This window comes from Pterocles gutturalis, unplaced genomic scaffold (assembly GCF_000699245.1).
Source record: "Pterocles gutturalis isolate BGI_N339 unplaced genomic scaffold, ASM69924v1 scaffold20788, whole genome shotgun sequence".
NCBI classification, from domain to species: Eukaryota; Metazoa; Chordata; class Aves; order Pterocliformes; family Pteroclidae; genus Pterocles; species Pterocles gutturalis.
In genome coordinates, this window is record NW_010118576.1 from 63,058 (window position 1) to 79,186 (window position 16,129).

The following is a 16,129-nucleotide window of genomic DNA, read 5'->3' on the forward strand; positions in this document are numbered from 1 at the left end:
GTAGCCAGGGTTCATTTCTTGTCGCCTGTTGCAGTTCACACAAGCAGGCAACCTTCACTGTCAAAGCCTGGGCAGCTGCCGAGCAGCATTGCATTCAGTTTAGAGGTGCAGCATGGATCACTTGTACATAAATAGGCTGAAACACAGAGTTGCCTGTTTGTGGCTGCTTTCAAGGGGGAGGTTGATCCTTTGCTTTTTGTTAGCCACTGAGGCTGCCATGCTGCTGGGTGACTGATCATAATCTCCCAACTTTCTGGATTGTGCAATCTGTTTGGCATATTGCTTCCTGATTGCTTGCTTGTCTCTGGCACTTGCGGCTTGATACTCATGCATCTGCTAATGTCAGGGAGGACAATGTGTACCCCTGAAGTTAAGGAGCTTTAATGTTGCCCTGAACGTGGTGATGCTGAGCCCCTTCCCTGCAGCCATGGAAATCTTCCTGCTGGGGAGGGTGGTGCAGGCCAACCTTGGGAGACCAAATGTGACGAGAGTGCAGCACAGCCTATTCCTGTTTGCTCAAATTTACCTTTCGCGTGTTCTCCTTTGCCAGCTTGGCCTGTTCTGCTTTCCCAGTTCATGATGCTGCTTTTGAAACTGCGACCATTGCTTTTTGGTTTGCTGGTAACAGCAGACCATGGGGAAGCTCCTCAACTCTCCACTTCCTTTTTGTTTTGGTATAAAATCCATTTCCTGTTTTTATTGGTTAGGATTTTTGCAGTTTTCTTGTGCAGGGTTTCTTTTTTCTCCCCTACTTCAGTTTAGCTGTGTCCTTTATAATCAGTGCTGCCTTCCTGCTTACTCTTGCACTGTCTGCCCAGAGGACTGGTAATGCCAGGTGTTTCTGCCTGGACTGCACTTGTGAGATGCATTGTGTTGGGCCAATAAACCATCTTGAGAAAGCTGTCAGTTAAACCAGGTGAAAAAAAGCACTGTCCCAGATGGGAAAACAGAGGGGCAGAACATCATGGCCGTACATGATGGCGAAATAGCAAAATATGTAAGAAAGTCATCTGGCCTCTGGTGCTGGTATTTCTGCTCAGGACTGTGACAGGGCCTGCCTCCAAGCATGCCACAGACCCCCATCCATCCCAGCCAGGAGCAGAGGTTTGAGGGGAGGTGAGCAGAGCCTGGCAACTGCTATAATCTGAAGATGTTTCTCCTGAACACACATCTCCCTCTTCCCTGTTCCGCTGGTGCCAGAGCTGGTTTGCTGCGCGGGTGTGGAGCTGTGCGTGGCTCTCTGCTGCCCTCTCCTTGGGAAAGGGGTGGCAGGACATGGAGGTGGCTAGTCAGCCTGAAAAGCACACTGCATGGTGGAGGCACGTCCTTTGCAGCGGGAGGGTCAGAGAAAGGACCCTGCCATGTTGATCATCTCAGTATGGCAGAGTGCCTCTCAGCTACACATTTTTTGCCTGGTAGTACTCGTTCTTCTGGTGAGAGAGAAGATCTAACATTAATTCTCAACAGCTGTTTCTCCCTTGAAAACAAAATATCCACAGACGCTGCTGAAAGGCAAAGCTCTCTGGGGCCTGCGGTTGCCGGCATCCAACTGGACAGTGGAGGACGTTGCCCGTTTCCTGTCAAATCATCCAGAGGATTTTGAGACGGCAAATGGCTCAGTGTATACCTGGGTGGATGCCTTCAATGAGACAGATCAGGCTATCCAGACTATTTCACACTTCATGGAGGTGAGATCCTGCGAGTGCAGGCAAGGAGCTGGGGCAGGGCAGCAGCTCGGTGCCCCCTCACGCAGTGGGGCGTTCCTGGAAGCAGATGAGCGATGTTCCTTGGTCCGTTTTCTGTGATCGACTAGGCTTTTGTAGGGCTGAGTACACAGCAGTTTAGAAAATATTCATTAAGGTGCTTAAATATAGATGTAGGAACCTAACCGTAGGCCTTGTTCTTGAAGCTCTCGCTTTGGTCGTTGTGGTTTCCCACCCTGCTGTTCCTGGGTGGCTGAGAGCTGCCGCTTGCTTTGGCAGTGTAACAGCTCACATTTCCATCTGGGGTTTTAGCTGGGGACTGCGGTCAAGCTAGCAGCTGCTTTAAGCTGAGGGAGGCATAGCGAATTATGAAATTTGTTCTACTTGTTACTTGGTCATCTTGGCAGGTGGGTGCAAACAGCAACAGGCCTGGTCCTGTCAGGGGTCTCGTCCAAAGCCTTCAAACCTCTCTGCTGATTTTTAGAGGCTTTTAATCAGACATAGTTTATTGTTAACAAAGAAGATAAGATTGAGTATGGAAACTGATGTGTGGATGAGGTCGTACAGCTAGTATTACAATGCCACCTAACTTCTTGTCCAGAAAATACCTTTTCTGGGGTGTGTGTTCAGCTGGCAGGTGACCATCAAACAGGAAGAAATGACATCTCTAGCAACTTGCTGGGCTATCACAAGGCATTGCAAAGTAGTCCAGTGCTGCAGCCTTTTCTTGGGCATGGCATTGCCATTGCAGAGTTCTCCTTTTTTCTCCCTCTCAAACATAAACAAAGTATATTCTGGTTTGGTAATTTATTCCATAAACTCTTCCAAATCTATCCCTGTCTAGTGTGTCAACTTGGACAAACTGGAGCCCGTGGCCACAGAAGTACAGCTTATAAACAAGTCCTTGGAGCTTCTGGATGAAAGGAGGTTCTGGGCTGGCATAGTCTTCACAGAAATAGCTCCTAACAGCCTAGAGCTCCCTCAACATGTGAAGTACAAGATACGCATGGACATTGATAACGTGGAAAGGACCAACAAGATCAAGGATGGGTGAGTCTTGACATGCTGCTGTATGAAAAATTTCTTGCAGGGGGACATGACGATGAGGATTTCTAATGGAAAGGTCTTGTTCCCTTGATGCAGGTACTGGGATCCTGGTCCCCGTGCTGACCCCTTTGAAGACATGCGCTATGTTTGGGGAGGCTTTGCCTATCTGCAGGATGTGGTGGAACAGGCCATCATCAGGGTGCAGACAGGCACAGAGAAGAAGACAGGAGTTTATGTGCAGCAGATGCCCTATCCATGTTACGTCGATGACATGTATGTATGCAGGCTGCTTCAAAAGCTCCCAGAAGGACTGTGGCTTGGGACAGATGGGATTTTGTCACTCAGGTGTTGTTTATGTCCTTACTATTAGTGGGGGAGCAATCTCCTCGGTGTTCCCAATCCCTGGAATTAAGGCATCTGCACGGAGGATTTAGAATATGTAATGACTTGGAGAGTCATTCCCAGGAGAAGGACTGTCTGCATAGGACTTTCACATACAGAGTACCTTCCTGAGATGTACCCATATCCCCAAACCTGATGCAAGCAAAAATAGCACTGGGAAAAAAGCAGAGACCTAGGCATGGGAGAGTGGGAAGAGGACAGTTGAGAGCTGTCCTCAGGAAGGGCACGTCTTTGCATCTGCTCTTCCACTGAGCAACAGTTGCAACTCCAGCTACTGCTCTGGGCTGGTGTTGTGCTCCAGACCCATCGGTCTCACCTCATTGTGAGGCACTGATCCTGTGTCGTGCTCTGCACATGTGCTGCTTTGTGCATTGAAGCCTTGGCCATCACCATGCTCTGCTAGCCTTTGAGTGGTACCTGAAGTTACAGTCATGTTTCTCACTCTCTTCTGGCTCCTTTCCTTCTTTCTCTCAGATTTCTGCGTGTCATGAGCCGCTCCATGCCTCTCTTCATGACTCTAGCCTGGATCTACTCAGTGGCTGTGATAATTAAGGGCATTGTGTATGAGAAGGAGGCCCGGCTGAAGGAGACGATGAGGATTATGGGACTGGACAACGGCATCCTTTGGCTAAGCTGGTTCATTAGCAGCCTCATTCCTCTCCTGATGAGTGCAGGCCTGTTGGTGCTGATCCTTAAGGTGGGTTGACTGGTTTGGTCTGTGGCAGCAGAATCTAGAGCCTTAAGAGCCTGCTAGGCAGTGGTCTGCACTGGTGCACTGGGGGGAAATTACTAAGTGTGGGTTGACGGGCAACTTTTTGGGACAGGGTTTTGGAGCAAAACAGGGCTGAAAACAGTGGGAGGGGTTGTAGTAGATTCAGCACTCTTGAAGGGTGCCTCTGGTACTGCCGCATTTCTGGGAAGGCTGTTGTGTAAATTGCAGCAAACCCAGCCTCCCCTGAGCAGCAGCTCTGCAGACCTGCTTGTACTAGAGCCACCTTAGAAAGCCCTTTCAAAGCCTGATCCTCCTGTGGTTCTCCTGACAGATGGGCAATCTGCTGCCTTACAGCGACCCTAGCGTGGTGTTTGTTTTCCTCTCGATCTTCGCTGTTGTGACCATCCTCCAGTGCTTCCTCATCAGCACCGTGTTCTCCAGGGCCAACCTGGCGGCTGCCTGTGGGGGCATTGTCTATTTCGCGCTGTACCTGCCTTATGTGCTGTGTGTTGCCTGGCAGGACTATATCAGCTTCTCACTCAAGATGTTTGCGGTGAGTCTTGACGAAACTGACATGAGTACTACGCCTCCACCAGTAGGGCACTCAGCAGCTCTCTAGCTGGACACTGATTATAAGGAGGGTAGGTGGCAATGGGAGGATGATTTTCCAGTATAAGAGGCTATTGGGGCTGGGTTTGGTGAAGAGGTTGATTGAACCTGCTAGGAGCTACTGGGAGGGTTTTGTTGGCTTTGATAGTAGCAGTAATTCAACCAGACTAAGCTGCCTTGATCTCTGTACGCTATGATGCTGTACCAGCAGATACACAGGCTGAAGGAATCAGCTGCCTTTCATCTGTGCAGCACTTCTTACGTGTCTGGAGAGGGTGGCTCTTAGTGATCTTTTCCTTCTCATAAAAGTCCAAATAGCAAGGGAAAGAAAATACGGGAACAAACAGTTCTGGGTAGTGGTCCAGCAGAGACTTCAGGCCTTGCTGGCTTGCTTCCTTGAACCAAGACTGAGTCTGCCACTCTCTCTGCAAATACAGTCATGCTCCTCCAACCTTTGACTTTTCCTACAATGCTTCTAGAACATGTCCCTTAGCCTTGTGCTGGAGCTGAGCTGCCCAGATGGAGATTAGTTCTGAAAAACTGAATGCATGTTCATTCCTCCCATTTGCAGAGCCTGCTGTCTCCAGTAGCTTTTGGCTTTGGTTGTGAGTACTTTGCACTGTTTGAGGAGCAAGGAGTTGGTGTTCAGTGGGACAACTTCTTTGAGAGCCCTTTAGAAGAAGATGGCTTCAGCATCACCACATCTGCCATCATGATGTTGTTTGACACCTTCCTATATGGGGTCATGACGTGGTACATTGAGTCTGTCTTCCCAGGTGAGGCCTGCTTCTGAGGGGGGGGGGATCATGTCTTCACACTTTTAAATGGATCCTTTCACCCTACTCATTTGCCAGGGTGCAGATTTGGCCCATTCTTAAGCAGAGCTGCAGAAAGGTCATGGAGGAAAACCACAGACCAGCATCACAGTGAGGTTGTTGCTGCTAATAGCAGTGGCTGTTGTCCAGCAGAGGCTGTGCCCCATTGTGGTGGTGGCTGAGCTAGTCCCAGAAGCTTTGCTGCACTTCAGCTGTTCCTTTCTCTGAATTGCTAAGTCCACAGACCATGCTGCAGGGGAGGAGTTGAGAGTATCAGCACCATGTGTGGCTGCTTTACACCCTCCAGCAGAGGGCTTTTACCCTGAAGTGAAGTTTGGGGAAAGAAGTGTCTCGTACCCCAAAGTCTGGCAGTGTCTTCATCTCTTCTTAGTCCTGCCTAACGTAGAGGCTTACTGGAGGATGGAGTACTTCCCTTCTTGTTCTGAAAGGTAATATGAGAAATTAGACAGATGCAGTTAGGCTCATTTAATGCTTTTCTCTTTAGGCCAGTACGGGATTCCCAGGCCCTGGTACTTTCCTTTCACAAAGTCCTATTGGTTTGGTGAGGAACCGCAGGACAGGCAGCACCCTCATCCTGACCAGAAGGGGCCTTCAGAAGGTATGTGCTGGACACAAAGCCTTTCAGCAGTGAAGTGTTATAGTCTGCCCTTTTCAAAGGAGAGTCCAAGGACAGCAGGACTGGCATGGCTAAGGTGAAATTGGTCATCCCTTTGTTATGTCAGTTTAGGTATGCTGATCAGGTGGGTGTATCCAGAAAACCCAAGGTACTTTGCCCACTTGGGTGGAGGGGGGTACTCCAGCCTCATGGAGTTGAGAATTCCTCCCTTTTTTGCTCACCCTGGTGACACTGGAGATCTCCAGCTCCCAGATGAGCCCAGTAGAGAGAAAAGAGCTAAAGGACAACTTCTGTGGAAGGTTCCTGTCCATGAGGAAGAAATGTGGTCAGATATTCATATAGCTCATTTCTCCTTGGATCTCCACAGACTTGGGTGAATGTGATGTTTGTTAGAACTCCCACACAGTTGCTGTTAAAAACCTATAATGTCTCTCTCTGCTTTGCTCTGTTTTCTTCCAGTCTGCAAAGAGGAAGAGCCTATGCATCTGAGCCTTGGTGTTTCTATCCAGAACCTGGTCAAGGTTTATCGTGATGGCAAGAAAGTTGCTGTAGATGGTCTCACACTGAACTTCTATGAAGGACAAATCACCTCCTTTCTGGGACATAATGGAGCAGGGAAAACCACTACCATGTAAGAACAAAAAAATGATTTAAGGCAGTGAGGGAAGTCACTCTGAATACTGTGGTTCCTATCAATATGGTGGAGGTAGCTGTACAACTGCAGTGTGCAAGCTGGTGCTGACTAGGGTGCTCTGCTGATTTCAGTGGAGCTCTGCTGATTTACCGTAGTTGTGCAGCTGCCTCAGAAGTTGCACAGATAAAGGGGACTGAACCTGGAGGCAGTTCAGGTTGAGGCTCTGCCAAATTAATCTACTGGCAGTGTTTTTTAGTAATGCCATTTGTGTTTCTGACATAACAGCATAAGGAAATGAGTTGGGACTGAAAGGATGAGAATATTTTAGAGGAGAAAATGTGTCCTTCAGGCGGAGTCATGTGGGTGCACTTTGATCACTGTTAAAACCATTGGAGCTGATTTTTTTTTGGTCTGTTAGTGAGATGTTTCTCAGACTACTTTCCTAATGTGGGAGTTCTCCAGGGCTTTCACCCACTTTTCATTCATTCATCCTGGCTTACGCAGCAGTCATTTCCTAGTGGTGACACCTATTTATCCATTGCATTTGTCCTTCAGGTCCATCTTGACTGGCTTGTTCCCCCCAACCTCGGGTACGGCCTTCATCCTGGGCAAAGATATTCGCTGTGAGCTCAGCGCCATCAGGCAGAACCTGGGTGTCTGTCCACAACACAATGTGCTGTTTGACTTGTGAGTAGCATCTGTGAGATGCAGGGCTGGTGTTATGCAATAGAAATTTGGGTTCTTTAGGAGACAGTAGTGTGCTTTCAGCTGAGACAGTTCTATCTTTGTCTGTGTGCATGGTGTGAGAGAGTGAGGTGATGTGAGATTGATACAAGGACATTCTGTTTATTAGCACATTTGTACGTGCCTGTGAATTATCAGCAAGAGCCTACACTTTCATCTTTCATCTCTCTTTAAAGAAATGTCCATTAAACTTAACTAGGCCAAATGTTTCCCCAGTGCCTAGTGATTTGGGTTGTTGGGGTATTCTATCAAGCACCCTTAAAGGAAGATTATTTACATCAGTGCTGAATAGCCACACCCTGAAATCAGGCCCAAGCTGAGAATACCCAGTCTGTAGGTCCTTCCTGAAACCTTGGCCTTGGAAGCTGTTTTCCTGAGCAAACAAACGTTCCTGCTGTAATGCTAATCCAAGGGATGAATCCCAGGGTGGTGCTTTCGGCTGTGGCGTGAGCCTGGCCTTGTTCCCTAGGCTTACTGTGGAGGAGCACATCTGGTTCTATGCTCGGCTCAAAGGGCTGCCAGAGAAGAAGGTGAAAGAGGAGATGGAGCAGATGGCAATGGATGTCGGTTTGCCTCACAAACTGAAAGCTAGGACAAGCAAACTCTCTGGTAGGTTCAGCTGCTTTTGTGTTTCTCAGCTGCTTCCTCAGCCCTGGAAAGACTCTCTTGCATTTCACAGAGGCTGCATCATGGACCTTGGCTGGATCTTCCAATTCCAATAGACTACCATACAATTAAGCACTTAATAAATGATTTTCTTAAGTACCTAATCAGTATATCTTAGTAAAGTTAAGTCTTCTACTGTCTTATGCTATCTAATGGCCATAACAAGTCACTCAGTTTCTCTGAGTATTTTGAACTTGTTTCTGTTATTACATGGTCCAGCTACATGTGATAAGTGTTCTCTGCATGCTTACTAATCTGTTTGGGTTTTATGGGTTGAGGTGGGAGTGGCTCAGACCATAATCTTCAAGTACCTTGCTCTTTGTGAACCGCACATGCATTCTTGTGGTGACCTCTGCTTCTTCAGTTGGCATCCTGGAATGTCCTTCCCCTCTGTTCAGGAATAGTAGGATTCCTGTATCAGTCTGTACTAGATAGTTGAAGGACTCCTTTGTTTCTCACTCAACTACCAGCACAGACTGAGCACTTGAGCTTGGCAAGAGAGAGCAGATGGCCACAAGTTGAAGAGTGCTGCCTCTGGCACACTTCATGGGAAGGGTGTCTCTTGGGGACCTATTTCTGCAGCTCAGGATCTGGAAACCTGTGCACCAGATGCTCAGATAGAGTTAGGTCACAGAATCACTGAATCACAGAATGCTAGAGATTGTAAGGGACCTCGAAAGATCATCTAGTCCAATCCCCCTGCTGGAGCAGGAACACCTAGATCAGATCACACAGGAATGCATCCAGGCGGGCTTTGAATGTCTCCAGAGAAGGAGACTCCACACACTCTCTGGGCAGCCTGTTCCAGTGCTCTGTCACCCTCACTGTAAAGAAGTTTTTTTTCTCATATTCAAGTGGATCCTCTTATGTTCCAGCTTGAACCCATTGCCCCTTTTCCTATCACTGGATGTCACAGTGCCTGGCTCCATCCTCCTGACACTCACCCTTTACATATTTATAAACATTGATTAGGTCACCCCTCAGTCTCCTCTTTTATAAGCTAAAGAGACCCTGCTCCCTCAGCCTTTCCTTATAAGGGAGATAAGGTCTTCAAGCTGGTGACTTGCTACTGCTGATGTTGAGATAGTATGATTCACTTATGGAAGGGCTTGCGAGGTGTCGTTTCCTGCAGTAGGAAGATAGTTGGACTCCACTGAGGGAAGACTATCCAGAGGACTTATCCCCTGTCCTGAAGGTGATGGAGCCCTGAAGGCCTGAAACAGTAGCAGTGCTTGGTCTTCCCAGTGTGCAATTCTGCATTCTCTTGGAGAGCTCATTATCCACGGTGCTGCAGCTGTTGCTGTTCCCCTCATGTCTGCATCAGACTGAATAGTCTCCTTGTGCCTGTCAGGTGGCATGCAGAGGAAGCTCTCAGTTGCCTTAGCCTTTGTTGGTGGCTCCAAGGTTGTCATTCTGGATGAACCTACAGCTGGGGTGGATCCTTACTCTCGCAGAGGAATATGGGAATTGCTCCTGAAATATCGGCAAGGTATGTGGTCTTTTTCTGTATTCCTAATGAATGTGTCATGGAAAGCAACAGAAAATCAATCTGATTCGTGACTGTTCCCAAAATAGCAATGTTACTTTGCAAATCTGTTGCCTACACTGAGAAAGGAGCAAAGAGCATGCAGGACAAGGATGTTCTGATTTATCATCTGTCCTTCTTTCTCATCCTGTTCATGTCAGAGCTCATGAACAAAGTTATGAGGGCAGTTAAAGTCAGAAATTCACCCTTGGTGTGCAGCAGTGTCCTGTTCTGCTCTGTGCAGCCAACTTTCCTGGCATGAAATTAACCTGCCTTTGAGCATGACAAGGGCCTGCAGACAGTGAGGAGAATAAACATGTGACAGCAGTGGTGAACCTTTTCCATACTGCTAGCCTTGTTCCAAGGAGCCTGACTTGTGGCATCAATCTCCTATCCAACTTCATGGCAAAATCCAGATGATCGGGCTTTGGCTTGGAAACATGGATGTGATTGACTAGCAGTGTCTCTCCTTGCTTTCTACCAGGTCGCACTATCATTCTCTCCACGCACCACATGGATGAGGCAGACATTCTGGGGGACCGGATTGCCATCATTTCTCATGGCAAGCTCTGTTGTGTTGGCTCTTCTCTTTTCCTGAAGAACCAGCTGGGAACAGGCTATTATTTGACCCTCGTCAAGAAGGATGTGGATTCCTCTCTGAGTTCCTGCCGGAACAGCAGCAGCACGGTGTCCTATCTGAAAAAGGTACCGCTGGCCCTTCCTGCTCATATTAATTCTTCCTTCATGAAATTTTAGGCTTATGGGAAGCAGCAGCTAAGATTGTACATGGTAGAATGTCTCAAGGAGAAATCTCTCATTCTTTAAAAGAAGTGTTACTTGCTTTTATAGGTACTATGTCAGATCAAACTGTTGCATGGGATGTACATCTCAGCTGTAGCTTCTCTCAATGGTGGTGGTCCAAAGCTGATGGGAGAGATACAGAACAGATGAAGTGCACACTTTTGTAACACTCACTTCTATAAATGTGATCTCTTGTATTTCAGCCCTTTCCAGTGGTATGTCACGATTACTTTCTGACTCTGTGGAACACCCAGCATGTTGCAGCATCTGGTTGGAGTTACTTGGAGTGTAGCATCTGGTGGTCTCATTTTTGATTAAACAGCAATGGTTGTCTTCTCTTTTGTGACCAGGATGACAGTGTCTCCCAGAGCAGCTCTGATGCTGGCCTTGGCAGTGACCATGAAAGTGACACACTGACAATAGGTGAGGCTTGAAAAAGAATGTAAAATTCAGTCCTAGTGCTGACATTGCTTTATCATTGACCTTGGACAACGGCCTTAGCCTTGTGCCCTTGTGTAACTACAGGCTTGGGACAATTATTAAATTCACAGAGATGGTATTTTTTAAATCCATAAATATTGGAGCATTTTTCTTTAGTGAGCCATTTTGAGTTCAAGCTGTCCTGATATTTAATAACCAAAGATTGTTGTTGTTAGGCCTGTTAGCAATATGGTAATGTTTACTGGTGAATTGTACATGAATGACTTGCAGGGCTGCCAGTAGCACATAAAAGCTCTCCCAAATTCTGCAAATTAAGAGAATAGCCAGACTTGGGTCCAGGTTTTTGTCCAAGTTTGTGTTAAATGTAAAAAGAAACCAGACTTTCCATGGAAGTGAGCTGCTTTTCAGAGATGTCCCATTTTCCTTCCTTTCCTTCTGGCAAGGTTTTTCAGACTGAGCTGTTCTTTCCACATAATGAGCAGTAACAAGATGAACACCATCTTTTCCTTTTGGTTCTTCTAGATGTCTCTGCAATTTCAAATCTCATTACAAAACATGTTCCTGAGGCCAAGCTGGTGGAGGACATCGGCCATGAATTAACCTATGTCTTGCCATACAAGGCTGCTAAAGAGGGGGCTTTTGTGGAGCTGTTCCATGAAATTGATGACCGTCTCTCTGACCTTGGCATTTCCAGCTACGGCATCTCTGAAACCACCTTGGAGGAGGTGAGTGAGCTGAAGATTCTCCTTTGACTTAAGCTAGGCAAAATGAATCATGGCAGAAATAAGAATGAGATGGAGTCTTGTCTCTTCCCGTAAGCATTTGTTTCTTGAAGCCACAAAGTCCATATCCCCATCATGCAGGGGATTAAACCCTGTGTCCTCTGTTTTCATGCTGCATCTGTCAGTCTTGTGCTCTCTCATGGCATCTCCTGAAGACGTCCCTGCAATATTGCTCTGTCGTGGTTTAAGACCACCCTGCAAACTAAGCACCATGGTAGCCTCTTGCTAAAACCCTCATGGGCTGAGGCAAGGACAGGGAGGGTTCACTCACCGCTTATGATCACGAGCAAGGAACAGACTCAACTTGGGGAAACAAAAAAAACAATTTAATCTGTTAACAATCAAACATGGAGCAAGACAATGAGAGAGAGAACTACATCTTAAAAAGGTACCTCTCCCCCACCGCTCCCTTCTTCCCAGGCCCAAAGGCTTTGTTCCCGATTTCTCTACCTTCTCCCCGCTGGCAGCACAGCGGGCAGGGAATGGGGGCTGTTGTTGGTCCCTCACGGGCTGTCTCTGCCACTCCTTCCTCCTCAGGGGAGGGCTCCCCAGGCTTGGGCTGCTGAAGGTTGGGAGGCAGGCAGCTGGATGGACGGACTGGCTGGGCCAGGCCCTGCCCAGGACTCCATGCGCTGTGCACCCTCTTAAATATGTTATTTGCAGAGGTGCTGGATGGCTCAACCTTGGCCAGAGGTGGGTCCAGCTTGGAGCTGGGGAAACTTCTAGCAGTTTCTCCCAGGAGCCATCACTATAGCATCTCCCTTGCTACCAAACAAACCCACCACACAAAACCACAACACGCTTCCCTTCTAACTGTGACTTACACTTGTCATTGGTTTTCAGATCTTCCTGAAGGTGGCTGATGATAGCGGTGTGGATGCAGAAACCTCAGGTGGGTGTAGTTGTCTCCTGTGGTGTTGAAGGAGACTTCACAGGGAGGTACCCATTTGTATGGTATTTGTGCTGTTTAAGCACAAGGCTGACCAAGCCTAAATATTTCAGCAGTAAAATCTCGGCACAGGGCTTAGTTCCCAGGGGAATAAAGGGTCTAGTGGGTGTCTCAAATGAGGAGCATTCCTGGTCTCACCAGCCTTGGGCAGGTCGGTGACCTTTGTGTATGGCAGCATATCAGGCTGTACAGTGACACATGCCAAGGCGTGACAGGCCCTGTTTTGGAATGAACAGTAACTCTGCTGTGCTGGTATTTTTGAAGATGTAAAATAGCTGCTCTTAGTATACTTAATGTGTGCTGTTATATACTGTTACCTTCTGTTGACTCAGCGGTAGCATGTTTATTTTGTAGTAGTGGAGAGTCTCTAGTGTTTGAGTGTATTGTGAATTATTTGACTGACAGTATTGTCTACTCTGAGGAGCAGGAAAAACTCCTGCCAGGGTAAGACCGCAGTAGGGACCAAATAACTTTCTCTTTCTGAGAGCATCTCACTGCACGAAGTGTTCAGGCCGGGATTTCCTGATAAACTAGTGCTAGCAAATTGCACTAGGAGTCATATGCATATTAAGTGAGAATTTTCTTACAGTGAGGGCATCCTGCAGTTTCCATGGCTAAATGAAAACAAAAAAAGTGTCCAGTGCACTGGAAGAAGCTTCTAGGACAGTGCACAAAACGTGTGAAACTTGCAGAGTGACAGTCTTAGTTTTACTTTTACGTGCACTGGAGTTGCTCCAGATCAGGTCCTCATTTTGTGAATGGAAGACATGTAAAATGAAAATATTGTTGCTTTAGTTTTTCTGGGGCTAATTGGAAAATAACTGAAGCAGTTTAGCTAATTGTAACTGCATTATTTTCAGATGGGACGTTGCCAGCCAGAAGGAACAGGCGCGTGTTTGGAGATAGACAGAGCTGCCTTCGTCCATTTACAGAAGATGATGCATTTGATCCTAATGATTCAGACATAGATCCAGGTATTGTTCGGGGATCAATCTTCTTTTCTTCTTGTGGACACTCTTTTGTGTTACAAATATTGCAGATCATAAGGCTGAGACTCCTAAAGCAGTGGTGGTTTATTTGCCTTAAGTGGGCAGTGCAGTATCCACAGTCTGCTGAATCCTCCCATCAAGGCTCAGAGGGTTAAGGGTGAAAATGCATTCGTATGAATTTCTGTTGTTCTCTCTGCGCGCCACTCTTTTTTTTTCGGTGAGTGAGAGAAGCTGTTCCAGCTGTTGCACTGTGTCTTCAGCACAGAAGTGGCCAGAGAACATCTCTGTGAGCTTTTGAATGAGAGTAATTTCTTCTTGCTAGCAGAATCTAGAGAGACAGACCTTCTCAGTGGCATGGATGGGAAAGGCTCTTACCAGATGAAGGGCTGGAAGCTCACCCAGCAGCAGTTCATGGCTCTGTTGTGGAAGAGGCTGCTTATTGCCAAGAGAAGCCGGAAGGGGTTCTTCGCTCAGGTGAGAGCACCCAAGATGTGCAGGGTCCCTCAGCAGGGGCAGCTCTGGACCATGCATTGTATTCAGAGCTGAAAGTATGCAGGAGACCTCAAGGAAATGCAGATGACCAAAAGTGCACATTTGATTAAAAGGGGGCCTGTGCAAGTGAAAACAGTTACATGATAATTAAGTGGTTACAGTATTCTTGCATAGCGAGGTTACATCTGAGGTTCAAATCCCAATTTGGCCTTAAGAGACACATTTGGAGGCTGAATCCTCTGCATCCTCGTTGGATGCCAGGGTAGGATTTTCATTGGTGTCTAGCAATGCTTTGGTATAAATAGCAAAGACCTTCCTGGGAAACTTTGAAAAAGTTTTGATCCATTAAGTGACTCACATGTAGCTCCTAATGCCTCTGAGAACATTCACTTTAAAAAGGGCTTGCTCTTTTCCTTGTAATTTCAGGTTGTGCTGCCAGCTGTCTTTGTGTGTATTGCTCTCATGTTCAGCCTCATTGTTCCTCCCTTTGGGAAGTATCCCAGCCTGGAATTACAGCCCTGGATGTATGATGAACAGTACACCTTTGTTAGGTATGCTTCATGTGGCCTGGAAATGGTGCTAAATCCCACAGTTCTGTTCTTCTCTGCAAACTTGAGTTACTGAGTTCCTTACCAGGTTGTTCAACTTTTCCTCTGCTTAGCTCAGAAGCCCATTTTAAGAGAGTCATGGTATTTTCTTTTTAGACCTTTAAATGCCAGCTCTGCCTACTGGCAAGGCCATATCTGTTTCTGAATAGCTCTATGACTCTAGTAATACTATGCACAAAGTCCAGGAGTGCGTGCATGCTCCTAGGCTGAGCGTGCTCCTAGGCTGAGCATTCTTCAAAGGGAAACTTCCACTCTTATCCTTTTCCTGAGCTCTTTCACTGTGCAGCCTTGCTCTACTGCTGCTTTTGCTGTGTGCCTGTTATCCCACTGACCTGATAGTATTTATCTTCTGTACTCGTAGCAATGATGCTCCAGAAGATGCAGGCACTCAGAGGCTTTTGGACGCCCTTCTCAACAAGCCTGGTTTTGGGACGCGCTGTATGCAGGGACACTCCATCCCGTAAGTTGAAGTCTGACTGGGAAGAGGAAGCCTAGCGCCAGCTTCTGGTCACCCGGTAGATTTAGCCAGCATTAGGGAAGGATAGTCATGTGTAGCCAGAGCTGCCAGCATTTAAGGCAAAAGAGTTGCAGTTACATTCAATTTTTCTTCTCAGGACTTTTTAGAAAGTTACTGGCCCTCAGTATGGTGAGGGAGTGAGGTTTGAGTGCAAGTCGTTACTGACAGAGATGGAAGGGAGACAGTAGTTTCTCCCTCCAATTACTGTTTGGTCCTGTTTGAACATGGAAAAGGACCTAGTTATGTCGCTGCATGTTGTTGAATGTAGCTGTTCCCATCCTATAATCCTCTGTTTCTAGCTGCACTAGAAATCTAGGTTAGCACCCCCACAAATACCAGCAGAAAGTGGAGAGCCAGACAGCCTTGGTGCTGTTGCCTAGGTCTGCCACTGACTTGCTGCACGGCCTTGGGCAAATCACTGAAGATCCAGGCCATGAGTGCAGAAGGGCTATACAGAGTCCACGACAGTGTGTCTCTAACCTAGAAGAATGGCAGCTCATGTTCACAGGATGATGAGGAAGGGGGCAAGGGACCCTAAGTGTTGGCCTGTGGTGGAAAGTAAGCTGTATCCTGCAACACAGACACTGGAGCTGGGTTACTCCACCCATGGGGCACAGGGAGGAGGCTGCTCACTGATGCCGTCTTGGGGAAGAGCAGTATTTCTGGTGCACCAAAGGCAGAAATGTCATCCAAGAAATGACTGCCACGATCTTAGAATCGAGTATCTCGAGTTGGAAGAGACCTATAAGGATCATGGAGTCCAACTTCCTGCTCCTTGCAGGACTACCTAGAACTAAATCATACGACTAAGAGCATCATGCAGATGCAACTTGAACTCTGGACACTGTATGTGCTGGAACTGACTGAAATGAAGCCCTCGTGCTGCAGAGCAAATGAGAAGAGGGGAGTGCCCAGCACAACACAGTATTGGCCAACCTCAGTCTCTTTAGCACTGGGATCTGTCGGAAGCTCCAGAGCCCAGTCTGTTGCTCTACACTTTTTGCCTCAGTGAGATTAGGCTCCTTTGAAAAACAGCCTGCCTCTTCTGGGGACTGT

General features: G+C 47.3%; 1 protein-coding gene across 1 annotated transcript in view; it reads left to right on the top strand.

The window, feature by feature from the left end:
• Window positions 1-16,129, top strand: part of LOC104463807 (ATP-binding cassette sub-family A member 1-like) — a 75,885-nt gene that overhangs the window by 47,370 nt on the left and 12,386 nt on the right. Inside the window, 19 exon segments of the mRNA XM_010076279.1 lie at window positions 1,500-1,688; window positions 2,548-2,753; window positions 2,847-3,023; window positions 3,627-3,849; window positions 4,196-4,417; window positions 5,045-5,249; window positions 5,794-5,907; window positions 6,385-6,556; window positions 7,115-7,246; window positions 7,773-7,912; window positions 9,321-9,458; window positions 9,979-10,199; window positions 10,646-10,718; window positions 11,259-11,461; window positions 12,362-12,410; window positions 13,328-13,441; window positions 13,782-13,930; window positions 14,375-14,499; window positions 14,918-15,016. Coding sequence (XP_010074581.1) covers window positions 1,500-1,688; window positions 2,548-2,753; window positions 2,847-3,023; window positions 3,627-3,849; window positions 4,196-4,417; window positions 5,045-5,249; window positions 5,794-5,907; window positions 6,385-6,556; window positions 7,115-7,246; window positions 7,773-7,912; window positions 9,321-9,458; window positions 9,979-10,199; window positions 10,646-10,718; window positions 11,259-11,461; window positions 12,362-12,410; window positions 13,328-13,441; window positions 13,782-13,930; window positions 14,375-14,499; window positions 14,918-15,016 — 2,951 coding nt within the window.